This window comes from Macrobrachium nipponense, chromosome 26 (genome assembly GCF_015104395.2).
Source record: "Macrobrachium nipponense isolate FS-2020 chromosome 26, ASM1510439v2, whole genome shotgun sequence".
NCBI lineage: Eukaryota > Metazoa > Arthropoda > Malacostraca > Decapoda > Palaemonidae > Macrobrachium > Macrobrachium nipponense.
Genome location: NC_087215.1, coordinates 50,331,245 through 50,348,214, shown reverse-complemented (window position 1 = coordinate 50,348,214; position 16,970 = coordinate 50,331,245). Strand labels below are relative to the sequence as shown.

The window sequence follows — 16,970 nt, the reverse complement described above, 5'->3', positions numbered from 1 at the left end:
ACTTCAACCTTAAATTAACAAATTTGACAGTAGATAATCAACATAACAATTTGTAGATCTAAGAGCAGACAGAAAAGGTGCAGTCGGACAGACAATGCTTTTACAGAAAACTAAAATACATCAGGGCCATCGGTTTGGTAGTGTACTAGATTTTATACTACTTTAGCATGTAGCCCCCACCAAGGGGAGGGGGGACAAACCCACATGGTTGGAACTCACCCACAAGTACACTAAGCCAAGGGCCTGTGCTGGCATAAGGCCGTCATTGTCCAATTGTTGTTGCCAACCACCAATGTTATTGTGTCATCATACTTACAAAAGATTGTTCATAGCCTTTACACCCTCTCTAGTTACGTATCGATAACAAGATAATAAGTTTTATAGTAAACTTTTCCCTTAGCTTTACCTACTGTCTGATAAAGAATAGGACGAAAGTAAAATAAATAAGCGATACGAAGGCTATCGATTATAGATCAACCAAGTGTAACAACATGTCATGTACATCCATCCATCAAAAAGAATAAACAAAGATTTCAATAGTGTACCTTTTTTCATTAAAAATGAACAAAAACGATAGATGAAGGATCTCTAATGATTCTATAATTTTTAGGTTTGCCTTTTATTAAGAGAGATGCAAGAGTAAATCATCTTTTTGCATCCACGGTGACGGATCCCATAAAAACATTCTTTTCATTTCAGATTTTGTGTTTGCAACTCTTTCCGTTCCTAGTTATTTTCTATTTAAAGAGACATCCAATTGTGCCTTAACAAAGATAATATGGTTCTCTTCTGAACTATACTAGTTCACCCTTAACTTTGCTCTACATTCTGCTAGTTTATATTATCCTGTGTTGATATGCCGATGCATTCATCATTAATGCATTACTATATTCTTATAAACTTTTTCAAGTTGTACTATACAACTTCTCTAGCCTTCATTCCTGACCAAAATGAAGAAACAACACTCAATCACTGTAATATGCGGATTTACGTCCTATTTTAATATATAATACCTAAAACAAAGCTTTTCAGCGGAATCGAATTATAATATCTACAATGATGTACAGAAGGAAAATCTGCTACATAATCAGCAGCCATTGTCAATTTACTTTTCTCGGTGAGCAATACGTAAGGAACTTCCTTGAAATCACAGCAAGATCGACAGAGATGGAACGGGATGGGGTCGGGAGAGGTCGGGGCGGAAAGATTTACACCCGAAAGTACGAGAAGTTCATGAATTCTATTTCAAAAGATTTTTTTGTGTGTATTTTTACTTCACGACGGTTCTCCAATGCATGGTGCCAAAAAATCGCAGCAGCTTCTCATAGTTTGGGCTTTCTACTGCAATTTTTAAAGCTCAGGGAAACAGAGTCAAAATAAAAATAGCCAAGTACCGATTTCCCTTTTATGACGAAAAAAAAACACACACACATGATCATACAGAAACTTGAATCATGAATGTCACAGAAGAAAACAGGTGCCATGAAATACAATCATAAATGTCTAATTATAACTTCATGTTAGAAATCATCTTGGTTACTGGAATTTCTTTTTGTTGGAGTGTGGACAATCGTCTCCTTGGTAAGTCTTCTTGAAAGTATTGATGTCTAAATCAATTTTCTTGAAGGTATCCTGGCAGATTTTGACGAATGTGGGGTCCAGTTTGGGGGTTCGGGAGTAAATGAATCCAAAGTCACCGTAATATTTCCCTCCGAAGTCTTGGCAGGAATAAAGACAAGCAAAATTCTTGTAGTCCGAATCGAGGATGACCAAAGGAGCTGGTCTCGCTGCAAGAAGGACAAAAGGCACAAAATGAATTTTTGTACTTGAGTGAAACATCAAAGCTCATGCTACAAAAGTTACAAACACATGCACAGAACATATTGAAAAGAACTAAAGATTTACAAAATCCCTTACATTTTTCATGGGCGATTACGAGATGGGGTTTACCACAAGCGGCTTCATAGATTAGTCCCGTTGTCTTCATGAAGGCATGATCTTCGTCGAAACCGTTGGCTTCAGTTCGAAATGAACCTCCAACTAAAATATGATACGTAGAGAAGAAAAGGCTTCAGCAATTTAAAGACAAATCTATATACTCTTTATCATTTTCAAGTTTCTTTTCGCTAAAACCAGATCACATTTTAATACTCGTACAATGGTTATTGAAGACTGGGCATCGTACAAGAAGTCAAACTGCGTCTGTTGAGTTTTTCCTTTGTGTAAATTGCTACTTTAAGAGGAAGTGGGAGGAAAGATAAAATGGATTTTGGTTCAAGTGTCTGTTGAATGTTAACTGAAAACCTCATACAATAATTGTAAAAAAGTAAAAGATGTTCGCCGTTTCTACAGGAAACTACATCAGCTATGAAAAGCAAACTGGTTTGTTTTTTCTGTCTGGTATTAACATGATGTGTGACCAAGCGGTAACTTACTATACTCCCATCTCATCTGGGTGCAGTTTACGATGGGATTATACGGCATCGGTGTGTGAGAGTGGTGATACCAAAATCCATCCATCTGAAAAATGTATGTGTACATAATCACATATTGAGCTCATTTTGTTTTTTCTTTATACCAAATATTTCACGAGTGGTAACAAATGCGCATTATACGAGAGACTCGTGTATTATACCTGCCAGAGATTTGGTCTGTATGTAGCCCACAGAGACGCTTCATCTACAAGCGGGCAACTTCCTGGAACCACGAAATCCTCAGTCACGGCAGCGACTGTGTGAGCCACTCCAAGAACGGCAACGAGGACAGGCAGGAGATTCTTCATGACTGGGCGATTGCCTGTAGACTGAAGATGAAGGCGAGCCTCATCCTTATATACCTCCAAGTGAAGCCGAGAGCCAAATGATGGTCCTCCCTTGATAGGAAGCGTCAGGTTTCCAGGCGCTTCAGAAACTTGCGTTGCATAACTAATCGTACAGATCGCCAAGGTCATCGACATTGTTTCACTGCTTGATTCTCACACGAGGCGCCTTTGAAATTTAAGCAGTGTTGACCACACACTTGATTCTTAGCACTGAAGTAATTCAGTCTTTCTGAGTTTTATTTCCTTTTCTCTGTGTTTTTCTTGTATTCTTCTACGTAAGTGTTCCTCGTTTTTCCTTCGTTATATAAATTGCTTCATCTTTACCAGGTGTTTATATCTTTGTTCAGAGTCCCTCGTTGGCCAAGTGGATTTCGCGCTCGGCTACCAATCGGGTGGTCCGAAGTTCGATTCTCGTCTCGGCCAACGTGGAACCAGATGAATTTATTTCTAGTGATAGAAATTAATTTCTCGATATAATGTGTTTCGGATCCCACAATAAGCTGTAGGTCCCGTTGCTAGGTAACCAATAGGTTCCTAGCTGCGTAAAAAATATTTAATACTTCGGGTCAGCCCTAGGAGAGCTGTTAATCAGCTCAGTGGTCTGGTAAAACTAAAATATACTTTATATCTATTTTTCAAAGTTTCCGCGTTTTCTGTATCTTTCTGTTCAGTTACTCCAGCTTATTTAAAGTTTTTCTTTGATAACATTTCGTGTTTCTCTTCCTTTTTATCCGGTTTATGTTTATTTTGCTATCTACATTATTTTTAAAAAGTCGCATCAGGAGTAACATATTTATACTTTGACATTTCTTTTCAATTATAGTAATTCATTCTCTGAGTCTTCCCAAAGTTTCTTCGCTATTTCCTAGGATTTTTCCCTCTCTTCTCTTTATTATTATTATATTATTATTATTATTATTATTATTATTATTAATTACCATGTTTTCCAAAGTATTCCATGTTTCCTCAATTATTTTCTTGTTTTTATTTCCTCATGAATTGGAACCGTGTTCTCAAGTTTTTCTTTCGTATCTTGTTCAATTTCTTTATAATTTCAGCTATGGATTCTACTATCAGTTTCGTGCGATGTCTTTCCAATAATGATTAAAACTGCTATAATAATAATAATAATAATAATAATAATAATAATAATAATAATAATAATAATAATAATAATAATAATCAAGGCGATACTCAAGTCAAAACTCAACGCCGGAAACATGATAAAAGCCATAAACACATGGGCAGTGCCAATAATCAGATACAGCGCAGGAATAGTGGAATGGACGAAGGCAGAACTCCGCAGCATAGATCAGAAAACCAGGAAACATATGATAATACACAAAGCACTACACCCAAGAGCAAATACGGACAGGACTATACATAACACGAAAGGAAGGAGGGAGAGGACTACTAAGTATAGAGGACTGCGGTTCAGCATCGAGAACATAGCACTGGGGAATGGCAATTCTTGAAAACCCAGTGTAAAAACGAGTGTCTAAAGGAGGTGCAATGGTAAGGAAGGGAACTAATAAAAGTAGACGAAGACCCAGAAATATACAGAGACAGGAGAATGACAGACAGAACAGAGGACTGGCACAACAAACCAATGCACGGACAATATATGAGACAGACTAAAGAACTAGCCAGCAATGGCACATGGCAATGGCTACAGAGGGGAGAGCTAAAGAAGGAAACTGAAGGAATGATAACAGCGGCAAAAGATCAGGTCCTAAGAACCAGATATGTTCAAAGAACGATAGACGGAAATAACATCTCTCCCATATGTAGGAAGTGCAATACGAAAAATGAAACCATAAACGTCATAGCAAGCGAATGCCCGGCACTTGCACAGAACCAGTACAAAAAGAGGCATGATTCAGTGGCTAAAGCCCTCCACTGCAGCCTGTGCAAGAAACATCAGCTACCTTGCAGTAATAAGTGGTACGAGCACCAACCTGAGGGAGTGATAGAAAACGATCAGGCAAAGATCATCTGGGACTATGGTATCAGAACGGATAGGGTGATACGTGCAAATAGACCAGACGTGACGTTGATTGACAAAGTCAAGAAGAAAGAATCACTCATTGATGTCGCAATACCATGGGACACCAGAGTTGAAGGGAAAGAAAGGGAAAAAATGGATAAGTATCAAGATCTGAAAATAGAAATAAGAAGGATATGGGATATGCCAGTGGAAATCGTACCCATAATCATAGGAGCACTAGGCACGATCCCAAGATCCCTGAAAAGGAATCTAAAAAAACTACACGCTGAAGTAACTCCAGGACTCATGCAGAAGAGTGTGATCCTAGAAACGGCGCACATTGTAAAAAAAGTGATGGACTCCTAAGGAGCAGGATGCAACCCGGAACCCCACACTATAAATACCACTCAGTCGAATTGGAGGACTGTGATAGAGCAAAAAAAAAAAAAAATAATAATAATAATAATAATAATAATGATAATAATACTTAGGAAGCAGATCATCTCTGAAGCATACTTTATTAAAAGTAGTGGCTACTTCAGCAGCAGTACACTTGTAGAGATTCTTCTCTATTTTGCGAATAGCGGCTTTTGCCGTGCGACTTAAACAGGCTGGTAGAGCGCCTATAGAGGTCATGGTCAAATACAGGGTCAAAATAGGTGTATATATTTGAATTTTACAGATAAAACTATGATACCATAGTCTATCAAAGTCATTAACGATTCTCTCTCTCTCTCTCTCTCTCTCTCTCTCTCTCTCTCTCTCTCTTAAAGCGAGCTTTCGTCTGGAGCTGCCAGACATCCTCGGGCTGGGAAGCTGAAGGTGGACTGACCTGGTGTTGTTGTTGTTGGAGATTAAGCCAGCCTTGTGCTGGCACGGGCTCTTGCTCCTAGAGCAGCCCGTAACTGGAATATCTGTAAAGATACAAAAAACAGTGCTTTGGCGGTTAGTTTTGGAAAGGAGATAGGGTGACAGGCAGGATTGCAACCCCTTTGAACCTTACGGTACCCATCAGTAGGAGAGAAAGTTTTATAGCAGTGAGACTCAGCCTAGCTGAAGAGTGCTGAGTAGGAAGAAGGAAGCGAGTTTTAGTTTGAGGGAAAGAAGGCGTTACCTATAAACATTTTAGGCGCAATATATATACATGTGTGTAGCATCTGAAAATATTGCAATATATATCAAACCAACATTAAGCAAGTATTATAGTATATATACATGTTCATGCATACTCACACTTATACATATGCTTCCCAAAGATGTTTTATGACTCCCATTGCAACCCAGTGAAGTAGAGGGTTTGTGTGCTTTGTGTGGCTTTCATTGTTTTTTTGTTTACAAGACACTAGGAGATACCCATGTGTCTATGGAGAAATGCGTGTGATTCATCCTTTTTACCTGGAGGTGGGTGAGACATTAGAGATTCCCATATGTCCTCCCTGTATTTAAGATTGTGTCTGGTGATCTGTGCCGGTGTCAGCTCTATTTCAGTTAGGTTTGATCTGTAAGACTGTGTCTCTGGGCAGTCTAGTAGGTAGTGTTCGAGGGGCTGGATTGCCTCTCGGTCACAGTACTGACATAACCTGCCCTCATTTCCTATCATTTGCCAGGTGCAGAGGTATCCTAGCCTTAATCTGTGTGTGATGACTGAGAGTTTTCTAGTGGTTTGTTTTGTGATGTCATGCGGCGTTAGATTTGTGACATCCACATACCACTTGGACGTCCTTGACTCTTGTAGGTAGTGACGTCGTACTTCACTCTCTTCTTGGAGTTTGGCATAGCTTTTTGCCATTTCCTTTAGGTGTGTTAAAGTGTGGCGTCCGTCCTCCTTATATCTGTGGTTGACAGCAGGGGGTCTGCCCCATGCTTGTCTCCTATTGGCTGGTGGTGGTGAGCCTTCGATTTCATTGGTTGCCTAAGCCAGGTCTCAAGCCACTTTCTTCGAGCCGATGGTTGCTTTGCAGCATATCCTGCAAATCGTTAATGACTTTGATGACTATGGTATCATAGTTTATCTGTAAAATTCAAATATATACACCTATTTTGACCCTGTATTTGACCGTGACCTCTATATGCGCTCTATTAGCCTGTTTAAGTAGCACGGAAAAAGCCGCTATTCGCAAAATAGAGAAGAATCTCTACAAGTGTGACGCTGCTGAAGTAGCCATTACTTTTAATAAAATAATAATAATAATATTAATAATAGCAAGCAAATATCCGGCACTTGCACAGAACAAGTACAAAAAGAGTCATGATTCAGTGGCAAAAGCCCTCCACTGCAGCCTGTGCAAGAAAGACCAACTACCTTGCAGCAATAAGTGGTACGAGCACCAACCTGAAGGATTGATAGAAAACGATCAGGCAAAGATCCTCTGGGACTATGGTATCAGAACAGATAGGGTGATACGTGCAAATAGACCAGACGTGACGTTGATTGACAAAATCAAGAAGAAAGAATCACTCATTGATGTCGCAATACCATGGGACACCAGAGTTGAAGAGAAAGAAAGGGAAAGGGAATAAAAACTGGATAAGTATAAGACCTGAAATAGAAATAAGAAGGATATGGGATATGCCAGTGGAAATTGTACCCATAATCATAAGAACACTAGGCACAATCCCAAGATCCCGGAAAAGGAATCTGGAAAAACTAGAGGCTGAAATAGCTCCATGACTCATGCAGAAGAGTGTGATCCTAGAAACGGCGCACAAAGTAAGAAAAGTGATGGACTCCTAAGGAGGCAGAATGCAACCCGGAACCCCACACTATAAATACCACCCGGTCGAACTGGAGGACTGTGATAGACCAATAAAATAAATAAATAATAATAATAATAATAATAATAATAATATAATAATAATAATAATAATAATAATAATAATAATAAAAATGGGGTCAGTTTTTCGTATCGAAAAAGATGATAATGGTTGCAGGCACACAATAGATAGTTTTCGATCCAGGATGAGGCCCGGATGTAAACACGGAAGTCGGCCATGTTGTAGGTCAGCTGTGTTGAGCAAAAGCGACGCACGGAGTCATGATAAGAACGATTTTTCGGAAATTTGCAATGGTATTGTACCTATTAATCCTTTAAATTTAGAACACTTGCAGTGTGTTTTGGGTGCCACAGTAGGTCAAACAGAGACGGCAAATTGTATTACTCAGTCCCTGCTGTTGTCCAAAATCAAGGAGATAAGACTCAAGAGATTAGTGAAAGAAAGAAAGCACTGTGGGCTTCCAGGGTAAACAGGGCTAATTTTCAGCCGTCAAGACACAAGAAAATCTGCTCAGATCATTGATAATAGTGAATAATTAAAGAACCCTAGGCCATGAATATTTTACAAAGCAATTTATTAATTCACTGTGTTCTTTGTCAAATTTAACAAAATACTTGAATTGAAAGGCGGACTCTCGCCAACGGACGACTTACAAGAAAATCAACTTTAAAAAAACAACTGACAACAATGTCCCAAATGCACACAAGGACCCAAAAGGAAGTTTAAAAAAAAACGTGGGAAACCCCATGACCTCAGTCTCTAAAAGTGTCACAGTTAAAAAATCTTATTGGTGGAACATTTCGCCAATTCGATTTCTTCAATATCGTCATTCACATGAACTGTTACAATATAAAACCAAAATCGCATTCACCACTTAAATCTATGGAGGGATATTTATTATATCGCACCTTAAAGTGTAACAAGGGCAATTATCCCTATGCTTACATAAGTAAACTGACGCTCCGATGCGTCAAGATCCTTCACACAGCCAGATACAAAATAGGTGTAAGCCTCCAGAGACTCGTAGGCCTTGAGCTGGCCCTGATTTATATCATTAACCAAATTGTTCACGATTTCTGGATAAGTACCTGCAGGTAGCAACTCTACGCCAGGACCCTATTGTTTGTGTCAACTTGTAGATCTTTATTATTTGCAAGTTTCAGTTTATCTGTATCTATCTTTCACGAAGTGCAGGCTCATAACTCAATGTAATCAATCTCCTGTTTGTGAACTGCCCCTTATTGCCATTTTTCGTGATATGGTTCACAATTCCTTGGGATAAGGAAATTTTGTTTCCTTTGTTTACAATGCTTGACCTAAAAGATGGTGGCGGCTTATAAGGTGCTCTTCTCCTGTGACGTCATAGGAAAATTATCTATAATATAACTGTATGAGAGCTGATGGTTCTTTAATAGCTTTAGAACCTTGTACTAGGTTCATCCTCAGTCAAGTGAACATTGTGACTAAAAATTCGTCGAAATAAATTTCTGAGCACCACAGGTGCCAGTGGTAGTACTATTCCCCAACGTTATTCCGTTGTTGATATTCGTATTCCTGTTCGCTATTTAGCTGGAATGTCTTGTAGGATGCGATGATGCTACACAGTGTTCCCCTTGTGGCACAGTTGCAAGGTGCTGGAGGTAGCAACAAGCAGAGGAATAACAGAGCTTGTTTTAAAATTAAAATTTATAACGAAGTTTGTAAGAATTTAAAAATTGACTAATGAATCTTCCCCAACGAATAACTTGTTGGCGTACAAAGCTTCTCCTAAGTTTATGGACGTGCCTTCCACCAGTCTTCTTGTGTGGACATTGCTATTTTTAAACATTTTACCCAAAAGACACCAGTTAGCTCTGTCTGCCCTAAAGAACAGCCTATTCCCTTCTTAACAATAGCCCCACATATGCACCTCTAGAGTCACCTCCCATCACTACAAATATACAACAGGAATTCAATAGGAAACTTAGTAAAAATTAGTGGTGAGCAGAGAATGACACACACACACACACACACACACACACACACACACACACATATATATATATATATATATATATATATATATATATATATATATATATATATATTTATATAATAGGGATGCACTGATACCAAATCTTTGGGTGATACCAACACCGATACCCATTTTTAAAGCCGATAGCAATACTGATAACTATACCTGTTACCTCCATATTACTGTTATTCAGGAGAATATATATTGTTACTAAAATCATTCTTGTTCTCTGGTTATCGTTTATTAAAAATACAAAAGTTTAAAGGTTATATAATAGGGTTCTATAAACTGCACGTGTCTAATTCCAACCCGCAGTAGTAGCACTACAGTAACCCACTGCACCATTCACTTATACCATACCTGTACTGCATATGTTAAAATAGTACCCAACAAAATGGCGATGACTCATTGCTGATAGAGATAGACACACCCATAGTTAATTAAAATCAGATTTAAAATTAAAATTATAAATTATTAAATGTACTGTACAGTATGATGATATCATCTATTTTTAAAAGATAAACAATGAACCTATTTACAATGATATGCCTATATATAGTCTGTTTGGTGGGCTTTGTTAATATAGGCAGTCCCCGGTTTACGACGGTTTCGGCTGATGAGGCTTGTCAATTATATTTATCAGAAATTTTTTTCCAGGTTTATGATGCGTTCCATGGTTACAACGTTTACGACGCCGATCCAAAGGAAGAAATATGACTCAAAAAAGACAATATGATCAATATATGAAGGTTTTTTTTTTTTTATGAAAAACACAATATAAATGCAGTTTACATAGCTATCAATACAACCAAAGCATTAAAAGTAAAGTTTTCTAATGATTTTTTTACGATTTTCAATTATGAGCCGGCTTAAGATAAGTCTCAAGAACGGAACCCCGGTATTAAACCGGGGACTGCCTGTACATTTTAGGAAGCCTAGCAGGGCTTTAAATTCCTATACTAATGATAAAAGTATCAGCTGGTATCGGCCAGAAATTCACCGATATCACTACCGTTACTTGGGCAAATCTATAATATATAAAGATATATATATATATATATATATATATATATATATGTATATAAAGATATATATATATATTATATATTAAAAATAAATTATATATATATTATATATATATATGTGTGTGTGTGTGTGTGTGGGGTGTGTGTGTGCGTGTGTGTATATATATAAAGGTTTTTGCCAAAAAGGAAAAAAAACCAAAAAAAAATTAAAAGCAAGATAGCCAAGCACTTTCGGTCTAGTTCGACCCTTTACTCAGGCACAACTGCTCTTACAAAGGAAAAACATAGTCAAGGTAGGCTTAATATCCAAACTGACACTACAAGATTAGTAATAAGGTCGATTTCACTCTACAGAAACGAGGAAACGCCTGAGGGCAGTCACATCTTGGAGGATACACACGCAGTCAACAGACGACTCACCCAGAAAACAAAACATTTTGAAAAAAAGGAGGCATATACAACTTATTATCATGAAATTTACAAAAATGTTCCCAAAAAAATTATTAATGAAAAGACGAGAAAAAAAATATATAAATATATCGAGCAAGAGAGAGAGGGAGAGAGAATATCGAGCGAGTGAGAGAGAGAGAGAGAGAGAGAGAGAGAGAAATAATAACTATATACATGTAGGACTAATTTATTAGTAATTAATTTATTTTAAGGTCCTTCATAAACATTTTACAAATATACGGGTCCAAATGGTACATTCCCGGACTAAGATTTAGATAGTTTTTATTAGTGATTTGTATAATTGCTGATTCCAGTAAATTTCTTGAAACATAATCATTAGATCTAGCAAATACAGAGGTATCACCCCAATTAATACAATGAGATTTTTCACTCAGAAGGATAAACAATGCATTTGAAGTCTGGGCTATTCTAACTGAATACATATGCTGCTTAATACGTACACATAATTTTTACTTGACTGAACAACGTAAAACGATGTGCAATCCTTACAAGAGTCAATAGGGACTTTTGTAAACAAGGAACATACATCAAAACTGACAAAGATATCGCTAGGGTTTAGTACAATGTTATTTAATCTTTCCACAAGATCAAGAGAATTCCGGATGCGTGAATTAGATACAGTTCCTAGTAGCGGGGATAACAATTTAGTAAGATATTTAGATAGTTTATAAGTAATTGATCCTACACTACTAATAATTGGGCTCATAGGTAATAAGGTAATGAGGGACACTTTACAGTTAACTTACACAAAAGTTCTTTGTTTGATATTGATATTAAAGTTTTTTATTACTTGGTCCAACGGATTTTTTGCGAGTTTTTTGTAAGTTATTTCGTCTTCTAGTAAAGTATGCATGCGTGATATGTAGTCAGTTTTGTCCAGAACTACTAAACTATTGGATTTATCAGCCTTAGTAATGTGTAAGCTATTATCATTCTTCAATTCTTTTAAACTTTTTCTTTAGCGAGAGGGGAAGTTATTTTCATAATAGGCATGCATAGCACTATACGTCATGCCTTTGATAATGTCTAAATGAATTTATGGTAGGTCACAGTATTTTTGAAACTTATATACAGATGTCGCTATTGACAAAGATGAGGGTTTGTTACATATGAAGAAAGACAACCCAAAGCCTAATGCGCGCACTGCATTATCACTTATTTGTTTGCTTGATAAATTCACCACACAATCACTTCTAGCATTATTGGTCCAATCACTGTCGTTGATAAGGTTGTTTAATTTTCTGTCCAGTTTTCTAATCAAAGTGTCTGTAGTTCTATGAAGTTTTCCATATATTTCTTGCCTTAATGCGTGTTTCCAATCAGCGGGAATCGAGTAGTTGAAATTACGTCGGGCTTTTTCCAGTTCTTTAAATTTCTCCTTTTCCTCCATTTTCGCGGCAGCAATGTGACGTTTTAACATCATTGAAGAAAATTCGTTAAAAGGATGTTGATCGTATCTTCTTATGCAGCGTGGTAGCAGCGATTTGGGTAGCACTTGTTCCGCCAGGCATTTTTTCAGGAATTTCAGGCGAATTCTGGTAGAGTGCGCCGCCAGTAAGGACTTGGAAAAAGAGGTGACGAAGCAGTTAAGCAGTGGGAACAGGATAGCAAAAGTCAACGTGGCCCTCATGATGAATAACTTGATCACGAAGTACATAAAACGTGATGCTATGTATAAATAAAGGTTTTTGCCACAAAGGAAAAAAAATGAAAAGCGAGATAGCCAAGCACTTTCGGTCTAGTTCGACCCTTTACTCGGGCACAACTGATCTTACAAAGGAAAAACATAGTCAAGGTAGGCTTAATATCCAAAATGACACTACAAGATTAGCAATAAGGTCGATTTCACTCTACATAAACGAGGAAACGCCTGAGGGCAGCCACACCTTGGAGTATACACACGCGGTCAACAGACGACTCACCCAGAAAACAATACATTTTGAAAAAAAAGGAGGCACATAGAACTTATTATCTAAATATCTTACTAAATTGTTATCCCCGCTACTAAGAACTGTATCTAATTCACACATCCGGAATTCTCTTGATCTTGTGGAAAAATTAAATAACATTACTAAACCCTAGCGATATCTTTGTCAGTTTTGATGTATGTTCCTTGTTTACAAAAGTCCCTATTGACTCTGTGCTAGAATATTTAAGTAATGAACTTATACTGCATGAATTGCCTATGTCCGTTAGTCACATAATTTCATTGATTAAGTTATGTATTTGTGATTGCAGATTTATTTTTAATGGAGAATATTACGAACAAATATTTGGTATGGCCATGGATAACCCTTTATCACCTCTCCTTTCAAACTTATATATGGAATCTTTTGAAAGACAACACCTCCCGAATATCACACTTGTCCCCTTAAAATGGTACAGATATGTAGATGACATCTCAGTAGTCTTACCTGTTGGTATCGATGCAAATGATTTATTGTCTAAATGGAATAATTTGGTGCCATCCATAAAATTCACTGTTGAAATTGAAAATAACGGTCATCCCTTTCCTAGATGTATTAATACATAGAGAATCTTTCCAATGTAAATTCAGTATTTATAGAAAACCCACAAATAATTTAACACATGTACATTTTTTATTCTGGCCACCATCTTAATATTAAAATTTCAATTTTTTCTTCTATGTTCCTACGTGCTTTGCGTATCACAAGTCCACAATATCTTGACCTAGAAATAGAATACATAAAAAAGATAGGAAACGATCTCTGCTACCCACCTCATTTAATTGATTTATGTTATCAAAAAGCTCACAAAAAGTTTTATAGTGTTGCTATTAATGAAAGAGAAATGCCTAAAAATGTACTTAGCTTACCTTACTTTCGTGGATTTGAAACCATAAAATCAATATTTATATCGTTTAATGTTAAAGTAGTGTTCTCTTATAACAATACTATTAAAGATATGCTAATTAAGAACAGTCATGTAACAAATAACAACAGGAAGATGATTGCCCCTAGGCAAGGAAGAAAGGCATCTGAATCTTAGCTCACTCAGATTATCCTGAAAATCAGTTCCAGTTTCGATCACATTAATTATGTATCGTTTTGTTTACTTTGTGATTCATGAAAAGATTTGCTCCCCAATATGTATGTAAAGAAATACTGTTCGTTTTAATGAAATTTGATTATCCTTTTATTGAAACGGGGTTTTGTTTCATTTATAAGCTTTGTAAGTAATCTAGGTCCTTTTCGGTCTTCAGTTTTCATGTATATTTTTTTTACGTCCTGTGGATGTAATTGAAGAAAGACAAAAAATAATGTTGGGCATATAAGCGGGAAACAGTTTGTAAAAACTTCACATAATTATCAATTCAAGCACTCAAGCATACGAACATGTGTGTGTGTGTGCGTGTGACAACCACATAAGAATAATAATTTGTCTAGCAAGTATTTCGTTTTTTAGATGACCTGCAGAGCATGTTCATTTAGACCAAAACAATCTCCGACAAATTTTCTGTGCTTCTGTCCTTTGACTGTGTGATTAAAACATTTCTGTAACGACATTCCGATTTCCTTATTCACCCCCGCCCCCCCCCCCCCCACCCCCCCCCCCCCCCCCAGCCCGCCCCCCGTAACTCGGAATAGTAGCAATCTATGTATGATATAAGATATATATATATATATTAAATATATATATATCTATAATATATATATAATAATATATATATTTTATATATATATAATATATGATATATATATATATATATATATATATATATATATATATATATATATATATATATATATATATATATCTATATATATATATATATATATATATATATATATATATATAAATATCTATACATTATATCATATATCTATACTATATATATATATATATACTATATACTATATATATATATATATATATAGTATATATATATATGTAATGATTACATAAAAAAAATATGGAATGTTAGTCCATATATATAAAAGACTAAAACTAAAGAGGTCAACCAGATTGCTTGCAGGAATGTGATCGACTAGAGACGCTAAAGATGACGTATACCATAAAGTATGTAGGCTAAGTTGACATGCCGTCACCTGTAGTCATTCAATTGTTTATAAACTTTATTCCAAGCTTCCTGCTTGAGACAAACACCGTGACCTATAGCTCAAGCAGCCTACGTGATTAGTAACTATGTCATCTGATTGTGTTTTCGTATGTAACTATGTCATCTGATTGTACGTTCCATATGTTCGAGCTACTATCTGCTTCCTTCATAACTCGTAACCGAGATGGTAGGCGGAAGAGAATAGAGTTAGCTATCGTCATTAGAAGACCTGTACCTCTTTACCTAAGCTTTATCATGTAGAGAGAATAGAATTAGCCATCATCATTGGCAGAAGCGATCAAGCTATCGTCATTAGAAGACATGTACAATCATACCTGATCTTCACCATGTAAATTCAGAGAATTTAAGTATTTTTGTACTTGTGGGTTTCTACTAGATCCTCACCTCATCACCGAATCATCATGAGTTTAACACATAGTCGTCATAACCAAAGAAGATAATACCGACTTCGTAAGTGATCTACAAACCCCAAGACACTTCCATGAATATGGAAGTGTTTAATACCAACCGACTTAGCGTAAGATTATCTCAAGTCTAACCATTACCTCATAGGGGGCGCCTTATTATACGAGGCAACAGCCCTAGAATATATATTCAGCCAAGGCCACAGGAAAAATCAAAAGAGGGAGTACCGAGCGCTTTCGTGTTATTTCAACACATTTTCGGAGGTACCAAGGTCGAAAATGTGTTTGAAATAACACGAAAGCGCTCGGTACTCCCTCTTTTATTTTTCCCGTGGCCTTGGCTGAATATATTGTCACATGCTATTTAGTGACATATATATATATATATAATATATATATATATATATATATATATATATATATATATATATATATATATAATATATATATATATATATATATATATATATATATATATATAAAAACCATTGGAACAGCCGTAGTTTGGTGATTAAGAGAAGGAACTTTCAATTTGCTATTTAGGCTTTCAAGTATAAGCAATTCTGATGTTTCTTTTGTTTGGCCTATAATTTTGAAATAATCTTTCTTAATAGGTGTTTTACAGTTTTAGGCATGGTTTATATTTTCGGTTCTCTGGTCTGTAGGTTTGTGTGAGTTTTTATTGTGTGATTTACTCTTGTTTTGAAAGGTTAGTGTTTTCCAATGATTTAGAAAAAAACTCCAGTAGATCATCAATATCAAGAATAATGTGGACCTGATAAATAAACTGAATAGTGTACATGTTAATAGTGAATCGAAGCTTGTGAGTTTTAACGTAGTGGACGATATGACATATCTCATCTTCGTGTTATGAAGATTATATCTATATATATATATACATAATATATATATATATATATATATATATATATATATATATATATATATATATATATATATATAAATATATATATATATATACATATATATATATATATATATATATATCATACATAGATTGCTACTATTCCGAGTTACGGGGGGAACGGGCTGGGCGGGGGGGGGGGAGGGGTGAATAAAAGGAGGAAAACGGAATGTCTTTACAGAAATGCTTTAATCACACAGTCAAAGGACAGAAGTACAGAAAATTTGTCGGAGATTGTTTTGGTCTAAATGAACATGCTCTGCAGGTCATCTAAAAACGAAATACTTGCTAGACGAATTATTATTCTTATGTGGTTGTCACACGCACACACACACACATGTTCGTATGCTTGAGTGCTTGAATTGATAATTATGTGAATTTTTACAAACTGTTACTCTTCCTTTCCATTTTGCCGCTTATATGCCCAACATCATTTTCTTCAATTA

General features: G+C 36.2%; 1 protein-coding gene across 1 annotated transcript; it reads right to left on the bottom strand.

Moving 5' to 3' along the window:
* Nucleotides 1-1,536: 1,536 nt before the first annotated feature.
* On the bottom strand, nt 1,537-2,956 carry LOC135199667 (crustacyanin-C1 subunit-like). Its single transcript, XM_064227824.1, has 4 exons — nt 2,636-2,956; nt 2,436-2,520; nt 1,918-2,040; nt 1,537-1,787 (listed from the first exon to the last, which is right to left on the bottom strand). Exons 1-4 carry the CDS (start codon nt 2,954-2,956, stop codon nt 1,537-1,539), a joined length of 780 nt encoding a protein of 259 aa, XP_064083894.1.
* Nucleotides 2,957-16,970: the final 14,014 nt, after the last annotated feature.